At 50.1% G+C, this 18,359-nt stretch overlaps 1 protein-coding gene across 1 annotated transcript in view; it reads left to right on the top strand.

Annotated features, from left to right (window-relative positions):
* LOC119929662 (vascular endothelial growth factor receptor kdr-like) overlaps nt 1–18,359 on the top strand; it is a 222,786-nt gene that overhangs the window by 62,454 nt on the left and 141,973 nt on the right. The window contains exon 3 of the mRNA XM_038747850.1: nt 3,738–3,958. Coding sequence (XP_038603778.1) covers nt 3,738–3,958 — 221 coding nt within the window. The remainder of the gene's footprint in view (nt 1–3,737; nt 3,959–18,359) is intronic.

Here is an 18,359-nt window from a genome sequence, read left to right as displayed (position 1 = left end):
GTGGCTCAGTGGAAAGAGCCCGGGCTTTGGAGTCAGTGGTCATGGGTTCAAATCCCGGCTCCGCCAATTGTCAGCTGTGTGACATTAGGCAAGTCACTTCACTTCTCTGGGCCTCAGTTACCTCATCTGTAAAATGGGGATTAAGACTGTGAGCCCCACGGGGGACACCTGATCACCTTGTATCCTCCCCAGCGCTTAGAACAGTGCATTGCACATAGTAAGCGCTTAATAAATGCCATCATTATTATGATTATTATTACTTGGCCCATAGAAAGCACTTAGCAAGTACCACAATTATTATCATCATCATCATAATCGCTATTACTAAGCGCCTGTAGTAGGTTCTCAGTCCCCAAGGAACTTCCACTCTAACGGACAAATGGAAAAATAAGTGCAGCTAGAGAGGTCAAAAATAAGTTACTGAATAAACAAAAATGCAAACATACATACCCTGAGAATGGGTGTAAATAAGCTCTTAAATGCTAGAGGTTTTTATGGGTTTATAAGGCTTAAGGTGTCAAGATAATGATCAGAGAAAGAATAATAGTAACAGTAATAATATTGATTTTGATATTTGTTAAGTGCCATGCGCCACGTACTGGAGAAGCAGCGTGGCTCAGTGGAAAGAGCCCGGGCTTTGGAGTCAGAGGTCATGGGTTCAAATCCCGGCTCTGCCAACTGTCAGCTGGGTGACGTTGGGCAAGTCACTTAACTTCTCTGGGCCTCAGTTCCCTCATCTTTAAAATGGGGATTAAAACCGTGAGCCCCCCGTGGGACAACTCGATCACCTTGTAACTTCCCCAGTGCTTAGAACAGTGATTTGCACATAGTAAGCGCTTAACAAATACCGTTATTATTATTATTATTATTATTATTACTGTACTACGTGCTGGGGTAGATACAAGTTCATCAGGTTCCGCGTGGCCTCGCAGTCTAAGTAGGAGGGAGCAAAGGCATTGACTCCCCATTTAGGGGTCTGCTGTGTGACCTGGGGCAAGTCACTTAACTTCTTCAGAGCCTCAGTTACCTCATCTGTAAAATGGGGGTGATGATTGTAAGCCCCACGTGGGACAACCTGATCACCTTGTATCCCCCCCAGCGCTTAGAACAGTGCTTTGCACATAGTAAGCGCTTAACAAATGCCATCATTATTATTATTATTTAGAAGGTGAGAGAATAATAATAATAACAATGGCATTTGTTAAGCATTTACTATATGCAAAGCATTGTTCTAAACACTGGGGAGGCTACAAGGTGATCAGGTTGTCCCACGGGAGGCTCATGGTTTTCATCCCCATTTTACAGATGAGGGAACTGAGGCCCAGAGAAGTTAAATGACTTGCCCAAAGTCACCCAGCTGACAAGTGGCGGAGCTGGGATTTGAACCCATGACCTCTGACTCCAAAGCCCGGGCTCTTTCCACTGAACCACGCTGCTTCTCTAATTGAGGCATGGAAAAATGAAGTGACTGCCCAAGGTCATACAGCAGCCAAGTGGCAGAACTAGGATTAGAACAGGGATTAAAAGCCCAGACCCATACTCTTTTCCACTAGGCCCTCTTCCTTGTCCACACAATTTGTTGGAGGAGATGGACTTTCAGGAAGGATTTGGCCGTGGGGAGAGTTGTGGTCTGCCTGATGCGGGGAGGGAGGGAGTTCCAGGCTGGAAAAACAGCACGAGCAGGAAGAGGGAGGCGGGAGAGAAGAGAGTGAGGAGCGGCTAAAAGGTCGGCCGGGCGGAATCGAGCGAGAGGTGTGGGGAGCTGTGGGCGAAGAGAGCAGAAAGATTAAGATGAGGGTGATTGTGAGTCGTTTTTCTTTGACGCAGAAAGACACAGGGATCCAGGGGAGGGTTTTGAGGAGAGGAAAGACGGGGGCGGAGAGACGTTTCAAGAAGATGATCCCGGGGCCGATGGGCAAACCCAATCTGTCCGGCAGAGAGACAGATCAGCCCTGATCTGCAGGCCCGCGACATTCCTTCGTCACCAGCCGGGGCCTGGACGGACCAGTCTAGTGCTCCTGATGATGTCACACCGATGGCACCGGAGATAGGCCCGGCTCCCTTCTGTCGTTTGGGAGGCCAAGCCCTTGGGGCCTGGGCTCCCTGCCCTCTCACCTCCCCTCTCCATTTTGCCAAGGCGCCCAGACAGGGATGAGAACCACGTCCCCCCACCCAGCGATCCCCGACTCCAAGCCCCCCGCGGCCCAGCCTGCCGCCTGGGGTCTGAGACCCATCTTCCTCTCAACTCCACCCCCGCCCCTGGGAGGCAGGGCTCCTGTGAAGGGCAGGGGGCTGCTGTGTCGAAAGCAGCAGGCCCAAATTATGATGATGATGATAATAATAATCATGATATTTCTTAAACGTCTACTATGTGCCGAGCATTCTACCGGGGCTGAAACGAGAGAATCAGTTTGGACACAGCCCCCGTCCCACATGGGGTTTATAGCCTCAAGGGGAGGGGGAACGGATATTTAATCCCCCTTTTGCAGATGAGGAAACTGAGGCACAGGGACGTTGCCACATTTTTATTATTATTATTTAATCCAAGACCCTAAGCTATAACTAATAAGTATTATCTAGCAGAGGTCAGAGGTCATGGGTTCTAATCCCGGCTCCGCCGCTTGTCAGCTGTGTGACTTGGGACAAGTCACTTAATGTATTTGTGCCTCAGTTACCTCATCTGTCAAATGGGGATGAAGACTGTGAGCCCCACGTGAGACAACCTGATCACCTTGTGTCTCCCCCCCCACCCCAGCGCTTAGAACAGTGCTTCGCATATAGTAAGTGCTTAATAATAATTATAATAATAATGGCATTTGTTAAGCACTTACTATGTGCCGAACACTGTTCTAAGCGCTGGACACTGTTCTAAGCACTTAATGAATGTCATTATTATATATATATATATATATATATATATAAGCTATATATTTTATTGTCAGAATCAAGTGGATTTTCTCCTGAGAAATCCACAGCTTTCTCTGCTATCATTACTAGGCAGAATAGGGAGCCAGGGGACTCGGCCCAAAGCTAAGCTTTGCCCGCGGGGCTCAGGCCTGTCTTGCCTCCCCACAGCACCTGTATATATATATATATTTTTTTGTACATATTTATTACTCTATTTATTTATTTATTTTACTTGTACATATCTATTCTATTTATTTTATTTTGTTAATCTGTTTGGTTTTGTTCTCTGTCCCCCGCTTTCTAGACTGTGAGCCCGCTGTTGGGTAGGGACCGTCTCTATATGTTGCCAACTTGTGCTTCCCAAGCGCTTAGTACAGTGCTCTGCACACAGTAAGCGCTCAATAAATACGACTGATTGATTGATTCTTTCCAAGCGAAAAGGAAAGGCTTGTGGGGTTTGGAAAGGTGTGGGCAGGACTAGGGGCCCCTACGGAGACCCTGAGCCTGGGCGTCTCGTAAAGCGTAGCTTCTCGCTGGGCTTGTCCGGGTGGTAGGATTAAGGCAGCCAAGGCCCAGTAAACCCATGTATGCCTCAGTTACCTCATCTGTCAAATGGGGATGAGAGCCCAGGCCTCCCCTCCATCATCATCATCATCATCATCAATCGTATTTATTGAGCGCTTACTATGTGCAGAGCACTGTACCAAGTGCTTGGGAAGTACAAACTGGCAACATATAGAGACAGTCCCTACCCAACAGTGGGCTCACAGTCTAAAAGGGGGAGCCTTCCATCAGTGACTGAGTGATTCTCTCTGCCTTTGTGCCGACAGGGGATCGGCCCCCCTGGCCTGGCTCTGGGGGGGCAACTCCTCTCTGAGACGGGTCCGCCGGCAGGAGCGGCCCTGCCCCGACGACCCCCGGGTCACGTGCAGCCAACTCACTGTCTTCCGGATGGCGGCCAACGACACAGGCTACTTCACCTGCGCCTACCAGAACGATGCAGACGCCAACGACCCCGACCTCAGGGCCACGGTCTACGTGTTCGTCCAAGGTGAGGGGGCCCCGCGGGGCCCAGGAGTTGCAAAATCCACGCTGTGCTCCCAGCTCTGCCCCTCTGCCCCTAGACCTCTCTAGGCCTCAGTTTCCTCATCTGTAGAACGGGGAGACTAGTCTCCCACTCTCCCTACCTCGAAGGGAAGTTGGGAGGATGGAAAGAGATAACCGATGTGAAAGCACCACTTAAAAAAAAAAACCAAGATATTATCTCGGAGAAGCAGCGTGGCTCAGTGGAGAGAGCCCGGGCTTTGGAGTCAGAGGCCGTGGGTTCGAATGCCGGCTCCGCCGCTTGTCAGCTGGGTGACTTCGGGCGAGTCGCTTCACTTCTCTGGGCCTCAGTTCCCTCGTCTGGAAAATGGGGATTACGGCCGTGAGCCCCCCGTGGGACAACCTGATCACTTTGTAACCTCCCCAGCGCTTAGAACAGCGCTTTGCACATAGTAAGCGCTTAATAAATGCCATTATTATTATTATCCTATGTGAGTTATTCCCTGCCCCCCCCGCCCCGGGGGGTTCATGAGGAAACAAGAGAGGGTATGCTATATTTAATTAATTAATGTTGGTATTTGTTAAGCGCTTACTATGTGCAAAGCACTGTTCTAAGCACTGGGGTGGATACAAGGTAATCAGGTTGTCCCACGAGGGGCTCACAGTCTTCATCCCCATTTTCCAGATGAGGGAACTGAGGCCCAGAGAAGTGAAGTGACTCGCCCCAAGTCACCCAGCTGACAAGTGGCGGAGCCGGGATTTGAACCCACGGCCTCTGACTCCAAAGCCCGGGCTCTTTCCACTGAGCCAGGCCTGCTTCCCATAATAATGGTATTTGTTAAGCGCTTTCTCTTTGTCAAGTACTATGTGTTGCTCGCATAATGGCACAGTAGCCATTCTATGACCAGATTGCAAACAAAACCATCCCATCCCCTTTCCTTCACCTGGTCCCACCCCACACTGTGCACTCCCCTCCCCACCCCCACTCTCTTGGCAAGCAGTTGGCACTGATATACATATACATATATATATATATATGTGTGTGTGTGTGTGTATACGTATATATATGTGTATATATATATATAAGTGTATACGTATATATATGTATATATACATATACACTGATATATATGTATATGTAGATATGTAGATATGTATATATGATATGTAGATATGTAGATATGTATATATGTATATGTAGATATACATATGTACGCATATATTATATATGTTTGTACATATTTATTACTCTATTTATTTATTTATTTACTTTACTTGTACATATCTATTCTATTTATTTTATTTTGTTAGTATGTTTGGTTTTGTTCTCTGTCTCCCCCTTTAAGACTGTGAGCCCACTGTTGGGTAGGGACCGTCTCTATATGTTGCCAGCTTGGACTTCCCAAGCGCTTAGTACAGTGCTCTGCACCCAGTAAGCGCTCAATAAATACAGTTGATTGATTGATAGGTGAGGGCCACCCCACGGTGACTAGACTGTGAGCCCACTGTTGGGTAGGGACCGTCTCTAGATGTTGCCAACTTGGACTTCCCAAGCGCTTAGTACAGTGCTCTGCACACAGTAAGCGCTCAATAAATATGATTGAATGTATGAATGAATGAATAAGGGAACGAACTGGGGATCCTGAGGAAATGAAGGAGGGTGGGGCAGCTGGGGGAGAGGTTTGGATTTGACTAGGGAGGAGACTTTTAGGGATGGAGACAGGGCTTGGGCAGCTCGGGGAGACCAATGAATGAATCATTCAATCAGTGGTTATTTGTTGAGTGCTTACTATGTGCAGAACACTTTACGCGTGTTTGGGAGAGGACAGTAAATCAGGCAAGACATATTCCCTACCCACTTTTGGTCTCCCCCTAAGACCCTCTCAGACCAACATTTCAGAACTGACCTGTAGGGACCGTCTCTATATGTTGCCAACTTGTACTTCCCAAGCGCTTAGTACAGTGCTCTGCACACAGTAAGTGCTCAATAAATACGATTGATTGATTGGGCACCATTCATTCATTCATTCAATTCATTCAATCGTATTTATTGAGCGCTTACTGTGTGCAGAGCAGCGTGGCTCAGTGGAAAGAGCCTGGGCTTTGGAGTCAGAGGTCATGGGTTCAAATCCCGGCTCCGCCAATTGTCAGCTGTGTGACTTTGGGCAAGTCACTTAACTTTTCTGCGCCTCAGTTACCTCATCTGTAAAATGGGGATTAAGAGTGTGAGCCCCCAGTGGGACAACCTGATCACCTTGTAACCTCCCCAGCGCTTAGAACAGTGCTTTGCACATAGTAAGTGCTTAATAAATGCCATTATTATTATTATTATTATTATTATTATTATTATTATTATTACTAAGTGCTTGGGAAGTAGAAGTTGGCAAGATATAGAGACGGTCCCTACCCAACATTCATTCATTCATTCATTCAATCGGATTTATTGAGCGCTTACTGTGTGCAGAGCACTGTACTAAGCGCTTGGGAAGTACAAGTTGGCAACATATAGAGACGGTCCCTACCCAACAGCGGGCTCACAGTCTAGAAGGGGGAAGTGGGAGTCACCAGTGGGAGAGGGGAGAGTGGGAAGGCAGGGGCCACACTTTAATAATAATAATAATAATAATAATAATAATAATAATGGCATTTATTAAGCACTTACTATGTGCAGAGCACTGTTCTAAGCGCCGGGGAGGTTACAAGGTGGTCAGGTTGTCCGTCGTGGGGCTCACAGTCTTAATCCCCATTTTCCAGATGAGGGAACTGAGGCCCAGAGAAGTGAAGTGACTTGCCCAAAGTCACACAGCTGACAAGCGGCGGAGCCGGGATTTGATCCCATGACCTCTGACTCCCATGCTCTTTCCACTGAGCCACGCTGCTTCTCTAAGGCCACTTTAAACTACGATAGGGCTATCCATCAATCAGCGGTATTTGCCGATCACTTAGGACAGGCGCAGCACTGGACTAAGGACTTGTCAGAGTAAAATACAGTCGGGCCCCTGACCTCAAGGAACTTACAGTCTAGGGCTGCCTGGCCCCAGGCCCTCCTGAGTATAGTCCCCCACACATGGCTCTTCCTTCCTCATCATCAATCGTATTTATTGAGCGCCTACTGTGTGCAGAGCACTGTACTAAGCGCTTGGGAAGTACAAGTGGGTCCGTCCCTAGCCCCCCACGAGATCCTGGTCGTCCTTGCGTTTCTCCCGCTGGCCTGTCCTCTCTCTAGGCCAACAACCTCCACGCTACCTTGCCCACCCTTGCCACCCTGTTTGACCGACTCTCTGGACTGAGATTGCCAATCGATCAATCAATCAATAATGGCACTGGTTTTTACAGAGCGCTTACTGCGTGCGGAGCACAGTAGTAGGCGTTTGGGGGAGTACAGTAGAGAAGCAGCGGGGCTCAGTGGAAAGAGCCCGGGCTTTGGAGTCAGAAGTCGTGGGTCCAAATCCCGGCTCCGCCAGTTGTCAGCTGGGTGACTTTGGGCGGGTCACTTCACTTCCCTGGGCTTCAGTTCCCTCATCTGGAAAATGGGGATGAAGACTGTGAGCCCCTCGCGGGACAACCTGATCACCTTGTATCTCCCCAGCGCTTAGAACGGTGCTTCGCACGTAGTAAGCGCTTAACAAATGCCATTATGATTATTATTACTACAGTGTGGTAGTCCAGTGACCTCAAGGTTGGTTCTTCCCATCAGGATCAGCTTCCATGTGCAGTTTGGGCCCCTCCGCCCTCCCCATCCCCACCCCCTTTCCCAGTTTGGGCCTGGTCTCCCCGCTCGCCATCTTCCCCCCCCTCCCACATCACCTCCTGTCCCACAACCGGCTCCCACCGTCTTCCCCTCCCGCCTCCCCTTAAGACCGGGCCTGACTTCAGACAAGAGCGGTTTTCTGGTGGGGGGCGAGGGGGGGGGGGTGCCGTCCCAGCAGGCCCGGGCCTGGCTCCTCGCCCTTCCCTTCTAGCCGGGCAGGAAGGGTAAACCCCACCTGGCCCTCCTCTCTGGCACCGCTGTGGCGGGAAGGACCGGGAGGCCGGACCTGGAACGCCCTCTCTGATTGCTTCTCTTGGGTTCTGGCTTCCTCTCCGAGAGGACAATGGACGTCTCCTGACCCACAGGGGCCTCTCCTTCGGCTGGCCAAGTGGCTGAGAGCCTCCGCAGCCGCGGGGCGGGTTTTTTCCTCTGTCAGGGGAGCTGCCAACTCAATCAGGGGCCGGTTTCCTTGCAGGGCCACTCCCAACCCCCTTATCGGCCCCAGTTCTTGTGCTGGGCCGTATCCTCCTCTCACTCCTGGCTGCCTTAGTCTCAGGCTGACCTGGCCTGGGAGTGATCCACTAGTATCCCGCCCCGGGGCCCCCGTGTCCCCCCCCGTTCTTCCCTGAGGCCCTCCCTAGGTCCCAGAGGACCTCCCCACCTCACGTCCTCCTTGGACGGACCCATTCTCCTGTCCCCAGAGAGCCCCAACCTCACCTTGGGAAATCGCGGGCCACGGTGCCTGGCTCGGGGAGAGAAAAACAGTTATCATCATCATCAATTGTATTTATTGAGCGCTTACTGTGTGCAGAGCACTGGACTAAGCGCTTGGGAAGTACAAATTGGCAACGTATAGAGACAGTCCCTACCCAACAGTGGACTCACAGTCTAAAAGGGGGAGACAGAGAACAAAACCAATCATACTAACAAAATAAAATAAATAGGATAGATATGTACAAGTAAAATAAATAAATAAATAGAGTAATAAATATGTACAAGCATATATACATATATACAGGTGCTGTGGGGAAGGGAAGGAGGTAAGATGGGGGGGATGGAGAGGGGGACGAGGGGGCAAGTTATGGGGAAAGAGCCCCTGACAGGATAATCATCACAACCATGGTGTCTGTTCAGTCATTCAGTCAGTCATATTTATTGAGCGCTTACTGTGTGCAGAGCACTGTACTAAGCGCTTGCACTTACTGTATGCCAAAAGCAACCCCGAGCACTGGAGTAGATAGAACGTAATCAGGTCAGACCCAATCCCTGTCCCACAGTCTAAGAGGCTGGCAGAATGGGTATGGAATCCCCCTGAGGATTCAGATGAGGTACCTGAGGCTCAGAGAAGTCACTTGTCCAAGATCACACAGCAGGCAAGTGGCAGAGCCAGGAAAAAAAACCCCAGGCCTCCTGACTCCCAGTCCTGTGCTCTTTCCACCAGGCTGTGCTTCCCTACAACCCAGGTTCTGGATTTACCCCCGCCCCTAGTCAGAGCGGAGAAGCCCGAGGGGCTCTATGTACCATCCTATGTCAGAGAAGCAGCGTGGCTCAGTGGAAAGAGCCAGGAGTCAGAGGTCATGGGTTCAAATCCCTGCTCCACCAGTTGTCAGCTGTGTGACTTTGGGCAAGTCACTTCACTTCTCCGGGCCTCAGTTCCCTCATCTGTAAAATGGGGATTAAGACTGTGAGCCCCCCCATGGGACAACCTGATCACCTTGTAACCTCCCCCAGCGTTTAGAACCAGTGCTTTGTACATAGTAAGCATTTAGTAAATGCCTTCATTATTATTATTATCATTATCCTGTCAGCTTCCCTGTTCGGGCCTGCCAGCCAGAGGCTCCCATGAAAAATCCCAGCAGTGAGGTCTTGGCCTTTCCTCCGGACCCCACTGCTGCTCAATCACTGGGTTTTATCCCCTGGGTCTATGCCCGTTTTACAGATGCGGACTTTAAGGCCCAGATTGGGTAAGTCACTTACCCTCAGGCACACAGTAAGCTCATGGCAGAGTTCCAGTTATTGGTTTGTGTTTTTCATTCATTCATTCGGTCGTATTTATTGAGCGCTTACTGTGTGCAGAGCACCGTACTGAGCACTTGGGAAGTACAAGTCGGCAACATATAGAGATGGTCCCTACCCAACGACGGGCTCACAGTGTGGAAGGGGGAGACAGACAACAAAACAAAACATGTAGACAGGTGTCAAAATCATCAGAATAAATAGAATTATAGCTATATGCACCTCATTGACAAAATAAATAGAATAGTAAATATGTACAGGTAAAATAAATAGAGTAATAAGTCTGTAAAAATATATACAAGTGCTGTGGGGAGGGGAAGGAGGTCGGGCAGAGGTGGGGAATGGGGAGGAGGAGAGGAAAAATGGTATTTTAATGGTATTTGTGAAGTGATTACTATGTGTCAAACACTGCTCGGAGTTCTGGGGTAGGTTGGACACGGTCCCTGCCCTGCATGGGTCTCACAGTCTGAGTAGGAGGGAAAACAGGCTTTTAATCCCCATTTTACAGTTGAGGAAACTGAGACACAGAGAAGTTTAGCGACTTGCCCAAGGTCTCATAGCAAGCAATTGATCCAGGTCCTCTGATGCCCAGGCCAGGCTCCTTCTCTGTTGGATTCTGTCTTAAATTCGTTCATTCATTCAGTCGTATTTATTGAGCGCTTACTGTGTGCCGTATCAAGCACTGTACTAAGTGCTTGGGAAGTACAAGTCGGCAACATATATATTAAAAAAAAAGCTCAACCACTCTCTGAATTAGCTATTGGAGTAGGGCAAGACTTCAAATACATTAAACCTGGCTCTTGGCCACACAAACCCCTGGCATTCCTCTCCTCTCCAGATTCTGCTTTCCACTGGGGTCCTCAGCTGGCTCAGGATCTACGAAAGTTAGCTGGCCTTGCTTTTCTACTCTGTGAGCCCACCCAACAACGGGCTTACAGTCTAGGAGGGGGAAACAGACGACAAAACAAAACACGTGGACAGGTGTCATCAGAACAAATAGAATTAAAGCTAAATGCGCATCATTAACAAAATAACTTCCAGCCCAGTGCTCTCTTCTCTGTGATTTAGGAGGGTGAGATCCTAAAGGAACTTAATACAGTGCTCTGCACACAGTAAGCACTCCGTAAATAGCGTTATTTGATTTTTAAGCTCCGAAGGTTGTGACACTGATGGTGGTGGTGGGGAGGGGGCTCGCCTCTCTCCAACATGCCTGTGTTCCCGCAACTCTGGTCTCCCTACCCCCGGTCTCCGACCCTGGGAACTAAGGATCCAACTTTTACGGAGGTCGCACTGCTCACCTTGGGCAGCCTACCTCCTTCCTCCAGACGTCCCCTGAGGGTAGAGCCCAGCTCTGGAGCCAAAGAGAGGATAGGCCAAAGGACGGGGTGGGGTGGAAGTGAGAACCTTGGGAATTTGGGTCAGCTGAAAAGCTAGGCGGCTTATCGGAGGAGCTGAACTTTCTGACCTTCCTGCTTCTGGGAATCTCAGGAGGATGGTTTCCCCCGGGAGTCTCCTGGAGACATCTTGGTTTCCGGATGGGGAGGAAATACTGTGAGAACAACACTTCTCAGGATGCTGAAACACTTCCGGCCCAGTTGACTTAGCAAAATGACAGTTCCTAAGGTTAGACGTGACCTCAGGAGGTCACGGAGGCCAAACCCCTGGTCTAGGCAGCTTGGCGGAGTGTGGCCTAGTGGAAAGAGCATGTGCCTAGGAGTCAGAGGACCTGGGTTCTAATCCCGGCTCTGCCACCTGCCCGCTGTGTGACCTTGAGCCAGTCACTTCACTTCTCTGGGCCTCAGTTTCCTCATCCATAAAATGGGGATTCGATATCCATTCTCCCTCGCCCAGTGTGGGACATGAACTGCGTCCGACCTGATCAGCTTGTATCCCCCCAGTGCTTACTACAGGGCTTGGCATATAATAAGCACTTTACAGATACTACCGTTATCATTAGAGAAGCAGCGTGGCTCGGTGGAAAGAGCACGGGCTTTGGGGTCAGAGGTCAGGGGTTCAAATCCCAGCTCCGCCAGTTGTCAGCTGTGTGACTTTGGGCAAGTCACTTCACTTCTCTGGGCCTCAGTTACCTCATCTGTAAACGGGGATTAAGACTGTGAGCCCCACCTGGGACAACCTGATCACCCCTGTAACCTCCCCAGCTCTTAGAACAGTGCTTTGCACATACTAAGCGCTTAATAAATGCCATCATTATTGTTATTAGGCAGTGCTTAGCTAGTGGGGACATCTCAAAATTCACCAGGCATGTGCTGCCAAAACCAAAAAAGCCCAGGAACTCCATCCCTAGTCCTCTTTTTTTCTCCAAATAAGCATCGTTTGGATTAGAACCCTCATCCTCCTCTGACTTTCAGGCCGGCGATCCTACCCCTGTGGCCAAGTTGCTTCTCTGGAAGGTTTATCCATTGGCCCTGCCCTGGGGATGGAACTGGGTTAAAACTAGGATTGGGGTTGTGACATAACACGTGCTCAGAGGCCGGGTCACTGTGGCATCACAAACGTTCCAGAACAAAATCCAGGTCATTGTGACATCACACACACACACACACACACACGCACCAGGACAGGATTTGGGTCGTCACGACATCATGAGCGTTCTGGAACAAAGCCTGGGTCATTGTGATGTCACGTGCCTCCAGTACGAAACTTGGGTCGTGTGACAGGAGAGCTGCTACCCCCTGCTCACGTCCTGCCGTGGTAGAGTCAACTCATAGCCCAGCCCAGGCACCTAAAGGACTCCTCAGATAGGGCAATACAGCGGGGCTCAGTGGAAAGAGCATGGGCTTGGGGGTCAGAGGTCATGGGTTCGAATGATGGGTTCCACCACTTGTCAGCTGGGTGACTTTGTGGGCAAGTCACTTAGCTTTCCAGGCCTCATTTCCCTCATCTGTAAAATGGGGATTAAGACGGTGAGCCCCCCGTGGGACAACCTGGTCACCTTGTAACCTCCCCAGCGTTTAGAACAGTGCTTTGCACATAGTAAGCGCTTAATGAATGCCATCATCATTATTATTATTATAGAGAAAGAGAGATCAGAGTGGGACACACCATGATTGGTCAGGCAATCAATCAGTGGTATGTATCGAGCCCCCGCTATGTCCAGAGCACTATATCAATCAATCAATCAATCATATTTATTGAGCGCTTACTGTGTGCAGAGCACTGTACTAAGCGCTTGGGAAGTACAAGTTGGCAACATATAGAGCCGGTCCCTACCCAACAGTGGGCTCACAGTCTAAAAGGGAGAGTACAACAAAGTAGACATAATCTCTGCCTTCAGAGGAGCTTGCAATCTATCAGGAGAGACAGCCATTAAAATCAAATACATGTCGGGAAAGCAACTGAGTGGTAAAGGTGTGTAGTTAAGTGCTGGGGTTATGGAGTGTGGGTGCTTAGGGAGTGTGGACTCAAGTGCATGGGTGCTCTGCAGTGCTCTGCACATAGTAAGCGCTCAATAAATACGATTGACGATTGCTGATGGGTGACACAGTAGGGAGGGAAAATAAGGTGGCTAGAAGAGAGATTAGTCTGGGAAGGCTTCCTGGGGAAAGCAGCGCTCCGGAACCACTGCTGTCTACTCTTCCATGGCCAGTGGCCGCCCCTCTCCCCTGGTGAGGACCTTCCTGCCGCCCTTTCTTCCCCCAGGAACCCTGATCCCAGGCTGGGGCGGTCTCCGTGACAGTGACGACCCACCAGGGCTTGTTTGAGGTGAGGCTGGGCTGTCACTGCCTCTGGTTCGGGCCCCACTCGACCGACCGCCCAGTCTTCCTCCAGCCTTTCCTGGCGGAGGCCCATCAGCCACCAACCCCAGGCCCAGCCCCACTGTCTTTCTAGGGCCAAAAAAGGAGCGCTCATCAGTGGAAGAGGCATTCATTCCCAGCCTGGGGACACAGGGAGGGGAAGGACAACACCCCCTCCCCGTCTGCCAGGCTCTGCCCCACCATTTCCCGGTCAGAGATCCCTAAGGCCCTTTGCTGGCCTCGCCAGCTGTCCCGCCATCTCCTGTCCCTGAAGGAGTGATTGGTGGGGACTGTGGAAATGGGGGGGAATCCCCCAGCCAGGCCCGCAGCTGCACGCCAGCCCGCTACAGTAGTTTCAGGATGTGAAACAAAGAATTAGGCCGTGCATAGAAACTTGAGGGGATGGAAGCTGGCAGGGGACGGCGTTCCGTGATTTGCCACCGGAAGGGAGCCCATCGGGGAGAGAGGCAACGTGACCCATCTCCGCCCACTCCATCCTGTCTGTCAACGGTGTCCCGCGGAGGACCTCAGGGCCCCAGCCAAACTCATCGTAAGGAGGGTAAGGGGTCTCCCAAGGAGACCCAGAGAATCCGGGTCCAGCTCAGATGTCCGGGAAAGTCCTCTGCAGAGGAGACCTGGTGAGTCTTAGGGTTGGGAAAGTTTCAAGGCTCACTGAGGTGGGACGACTGCTAAGAGTGACTTACGGGTGATTCCGGAGAAAGGCTTAGGCAGCAGGAAAAGATGACTCACAGTGAATGTCCTTGGTAAAGATATTATTGTCGTACTCCTGCTTCTTTTCAAACAAAGCCACTACTTCTCTTCCCCTTCCCCCCGCCCATTCCCATACCAGTGTTCTCATCTGGGGAGAGATTTTCCCCCAATCCTCGGCTATTTAAAGGCAGCCTTGAAGTGGACCAGGGACGGTCAGATGGGGTCCCGTGTCTCACCGTGTCTGCCTTGGGGCAACTGACTCACACTCCCTTCCGCTCCCAGCTAGATCTCTCCGGTGACCCCGGGGTTCCGGGGGCGGGCTGGATGCCTGCAGAGTCTCCAGTGGAATGGCCCAACTCACTCGGCGTGGTGGGAGAGGCAGAAAACGCCTAACTGGATGTCTGCCCGTCACCCCAAGCTTAACATGTCCCAAACAGAACTCCTTATCTTCCCACCCAAATCCCGCCCTCCCCGTCACATTCCCATCACTGGAGACGGCACCGCCGTCCTACCCGTCTCACAGGCCCGTAACCTCGTAACCTCTCTCATTCAACCCACATATTCAGTCCATCACTGAATCCTGTCAGATCCACCATCACAAGATTGGTAAAATCCGCCCTTTCCTCTCCATCCTGACTCTCTACTACGTTAATACAATCACTCATCCTATCCCACCTCGATTACTGCATCAGCCTCCTTGCCGACCTCCCGGCCTCCTCGCCCCACTCCAGTGCATACTTCACTCTGCTGCCCAGATCATTTTTCTACAGAAACATGCAGGAACTGTTTCCCCACTCCCCAAGAAATTCCAGTGGTTGCCCATCCATCTACCTCACCTTGCTACTCTCCTCCTCCAACCCAGCCCTTCGCTCCTCTGGTGCCAACTTTCTCATTGTTCCTCAATCTTTTCTCTCTGGTCCAGCAGACTCACACCCTCATCCGCCCTCATTCCTGCCTCTGGCCTGGAATACTCTCCCTCCTCAAATCCGACAAATACTCTCCTCCACTTCAAAGCCTTATTGAAGGCCCATCTCCTTCAAGAGGCCTTTCCTGACTAAGCCCTCCTTTCCTCTTCTCCCTCTCCCTTCTGCATTGCACGGACTTTATTCATTCCTTTATTCCCTTTATTCATTCCTTTATTCATCCCTTTATTCATTCCCCCTCCCAGCCCCGCAGCACTTGTGTTCAAAGCTGTAGTTTATTTATATTCATGTCTGTCTCCTCCTCTAGACTGTGAGTTAGTTGTGAGGAGGGAATGTGTCTGCTTATTGTTCTACTGTACTCTCTCAAGCGCTTAGTACAGTGCTCTGCACACAGGAAGCGCTCAATAAATACGATTGAGTGAATAATGAATTCGATCGTATTTACTGTGTGCAAAGCACTGTAGGAAGCGCTTGAGAAGCAGCACGGCTCAGTGGAAAGAGCACAGGCTTTGGAGTTGGAGGTCAGGGGTTCAAATCCCAGCTCTGCCAATTGTCAGCTGTATGACTTTGGACAAGTCACTTCACTTCTCTGGGCCTCAGTTCCCTCATCTGTAAAATGGGGATGAAGACTGTGAGCCCCCCAAGGGACAACCAGATCACCTTGTCACCTCTCCAGTGCTTAGAACAGTGCTTTGCACATAGTAAGCGCTTAATAAATGCTATCATTATTATTATTAATGAATTCAATTGTATTTACTGAGCATTTACTGTGTGCAAAGCACTGTACTAAGAGCTTGAGAAGCAGCATGGCTCAGTGGGAAGAGCCCGGGCTTTGGAGTCGGAGATCAGGGGTTCAAATCCCGGCTCTGCCAATTGTCAGCTGTGGGACTTCGGGCAAGTCACTTCACTTCTCTGGGCCTCAGTTCCCTCATCTCTAAAATGGGGATGAAGACTGTGAGCCCCCCGTGGGACAACCCGATCACCTTGTCACCTCCCCAGTGCTTAGAACGGTGCTTTGCACATAGTAAGCGCTTAATAAATGCTATCATTATTATTATTATTATTATTATTAATGAATTCAATTGTATTTACTGAGCATTTACTGTGTGCAAAGCACTGTACTAAGCGCTTGAGAAGCAGCATGGCTCAGTGGAAAGAGCGCAGGATTTGGAGTCGGAGGTCAGGGGTTCAAATCCTGGCTCTGCCAATTGTCAGCTGTAGGACTTTGGGCAAGTCACTTCACTTCTCTGGGCCTCAGTTCCCTCATCTGTAAAAGGGGGATGAAGACTGTGAGCCCCCCGTGGGACAACCAGATCACCTTGTCACCTCCCCAGTGCTTAGAACAGTGCTTTGCACATAGTAAGCGCTTAATAAATGCTATCATTATTATTATTAATGAATTCAATTGTATTTACTGAGCATTTACTGTGTGCAAAGCACTGTACTAAGAGCTTGAGAAGCAGCATGGCTCAGTGGAAAGAGCGCAGGATTTGGAGTCGGAGGTCAGGGGTTCAAATCCCGGCTCTGCCAATTGTCAGCTGTGGGACTTTGGGCAAGTCACTTCACTTCTCTGGGCCTCAGTTTCTTCATCTGTAAAATAGGGATGAAGACTGTGAGCCCCCTGTGGGACAACCCGATCACCTTGTCACCTCCCCAGTGCTTAGAACAGTGCTTTGCACATAGTAAGTGCTTTAATAAATGCCATCATTATTATTATTATTATTAATGAATTCAATCGTACTTACTGTGTGCAAAGCACTGTACTAAGCGCTTGAGAAGTACAAGTCGGCAACATATAGAGATGGTCCCTACCCAACAACGGGCTCATGAGTGAGTAACAGCTCCCCCAATCCAGTCTGACGGAACAAGAGAAGATGATCAAGTAACCCAACCATGAAAATAAGCACCAGCCCACAGGCCCGGGGCCGACGGCTAATCAGGCAGTGGTGTTGAATGGGAAACTGAGTAACCTCCACCTCTAATTCCTGGCCCTTTGGGGGGATATGTGTGTGTGTGTGTGTGTGTGTGTGTGTGTGTGCGTGCGTGTGTCCCACCGCCTGGGATCTGGCGCGTTGTGGGGGTGGGCCTAGGCAGTAGGGAACAGAGGGAGGAAATGAGGAGGAAATGTAGGCCAGATGGCATTCTCGTGGCTCAGTGAGGTTGCAAGCAGGAGCCGGTGATTAGGAGCCCAGATCCCACGATTCAATCAATCAATCAATCAATCAATCAATCGTATTTATTGAGCGCTTACTATGTGCAGAGCACTGTACTAAGCGCTTGGGAAGTACAAATTGGCAGCACATAGAGACAGTCCCTACCCAACAGTGGGCTCACAGTCTAAAAGGGGGAGACAGAGAACAGAACCAAACATACCAACAAAATAAAATAAATAGGATAGAAATGTACAAGTAAAATAAATAAATAAATAAATAAATAAATAGAGTAATAAATATGTGATTCCTGCGGCCGCGGCTCCTCCTTGTCCAGACCTTCATGCTCAGGTCACAGAAGCCCGCTTGCTTTGTATATCCCCGTGGTAGTAATAGTAACAGCATTTCTTTAGACCTCATAATAATGAGAAGCAGCGTGGCTCAGAGGAAAGAGCCCGGGCTTTGGAGTCAGAGGTCATGGGTTCAAATCCTGGCTCCGCCACTTACTACTACTACTAATAATAATAGCATTTGTTAAGCGCTTACGCAAAGCACTGTTCTAAGCACTGGGGAGGATACAAGGTGATCAGGTTTTTGGACTGTGAGCCCACTGTTGGGTAGGGACTGTATATGTTGCCAACTTGTACTTCCCAAGCGCTTAGTACAGTGCTCTGCGCATAGTAAGCGCTCAATACATACGATTGATGATGGTGATGATGAGGTTGTCCCACGTGGGGCTCACAGTCACCTGTCAGCCGTGTGACTTCGGGCAAGTCACTTCACTTCTCTGGGCCTCAGTTCCCTCAGCTGGAAAATGGGGATGAAGACCGTGAGCCCCCTGTGGGACAACCGGATCACCTTGTAACCTCCCCAGCGCTTAGGACAGAGCTTTGCACATAGTAAGCGCTTAATAAATGCCATCATTATAATTATTATTATAATGTGCCAATCACTGTACTAAGCGCGGGCCCTGGGCCTCAGGGAGGGTCACACTCTATGAGAAGGCACACAGGTCTGCGTCCATCAGGTCTTGAGTGATTCCTCCCTGACTGTCCACATCCACCTCTTTCAGAGGTCGGGAAGGGGCGTCTAAGCTAGCTCT

Source organism: Tachyglossus aculeatus, chromosome 6, assembly GCF_015852505.1.
Source record: "Tachyglossus aculeatus isolate mTacAcu1 chromosome 6, mTacAcu1.pri, whole genome shotgun sequence".
NCBI classification, from domain to species: Eukaryota; Metazoa; Chordata; class Mammalia; order Monotremata; family Tachyglossidae; genus Tachyglossus; species Tachyglossus aculeatus.
Note: the sequence above shows the minus strand (reverse complement) of the source record. Positions and strands in the feature narration are given on the sequence as shown.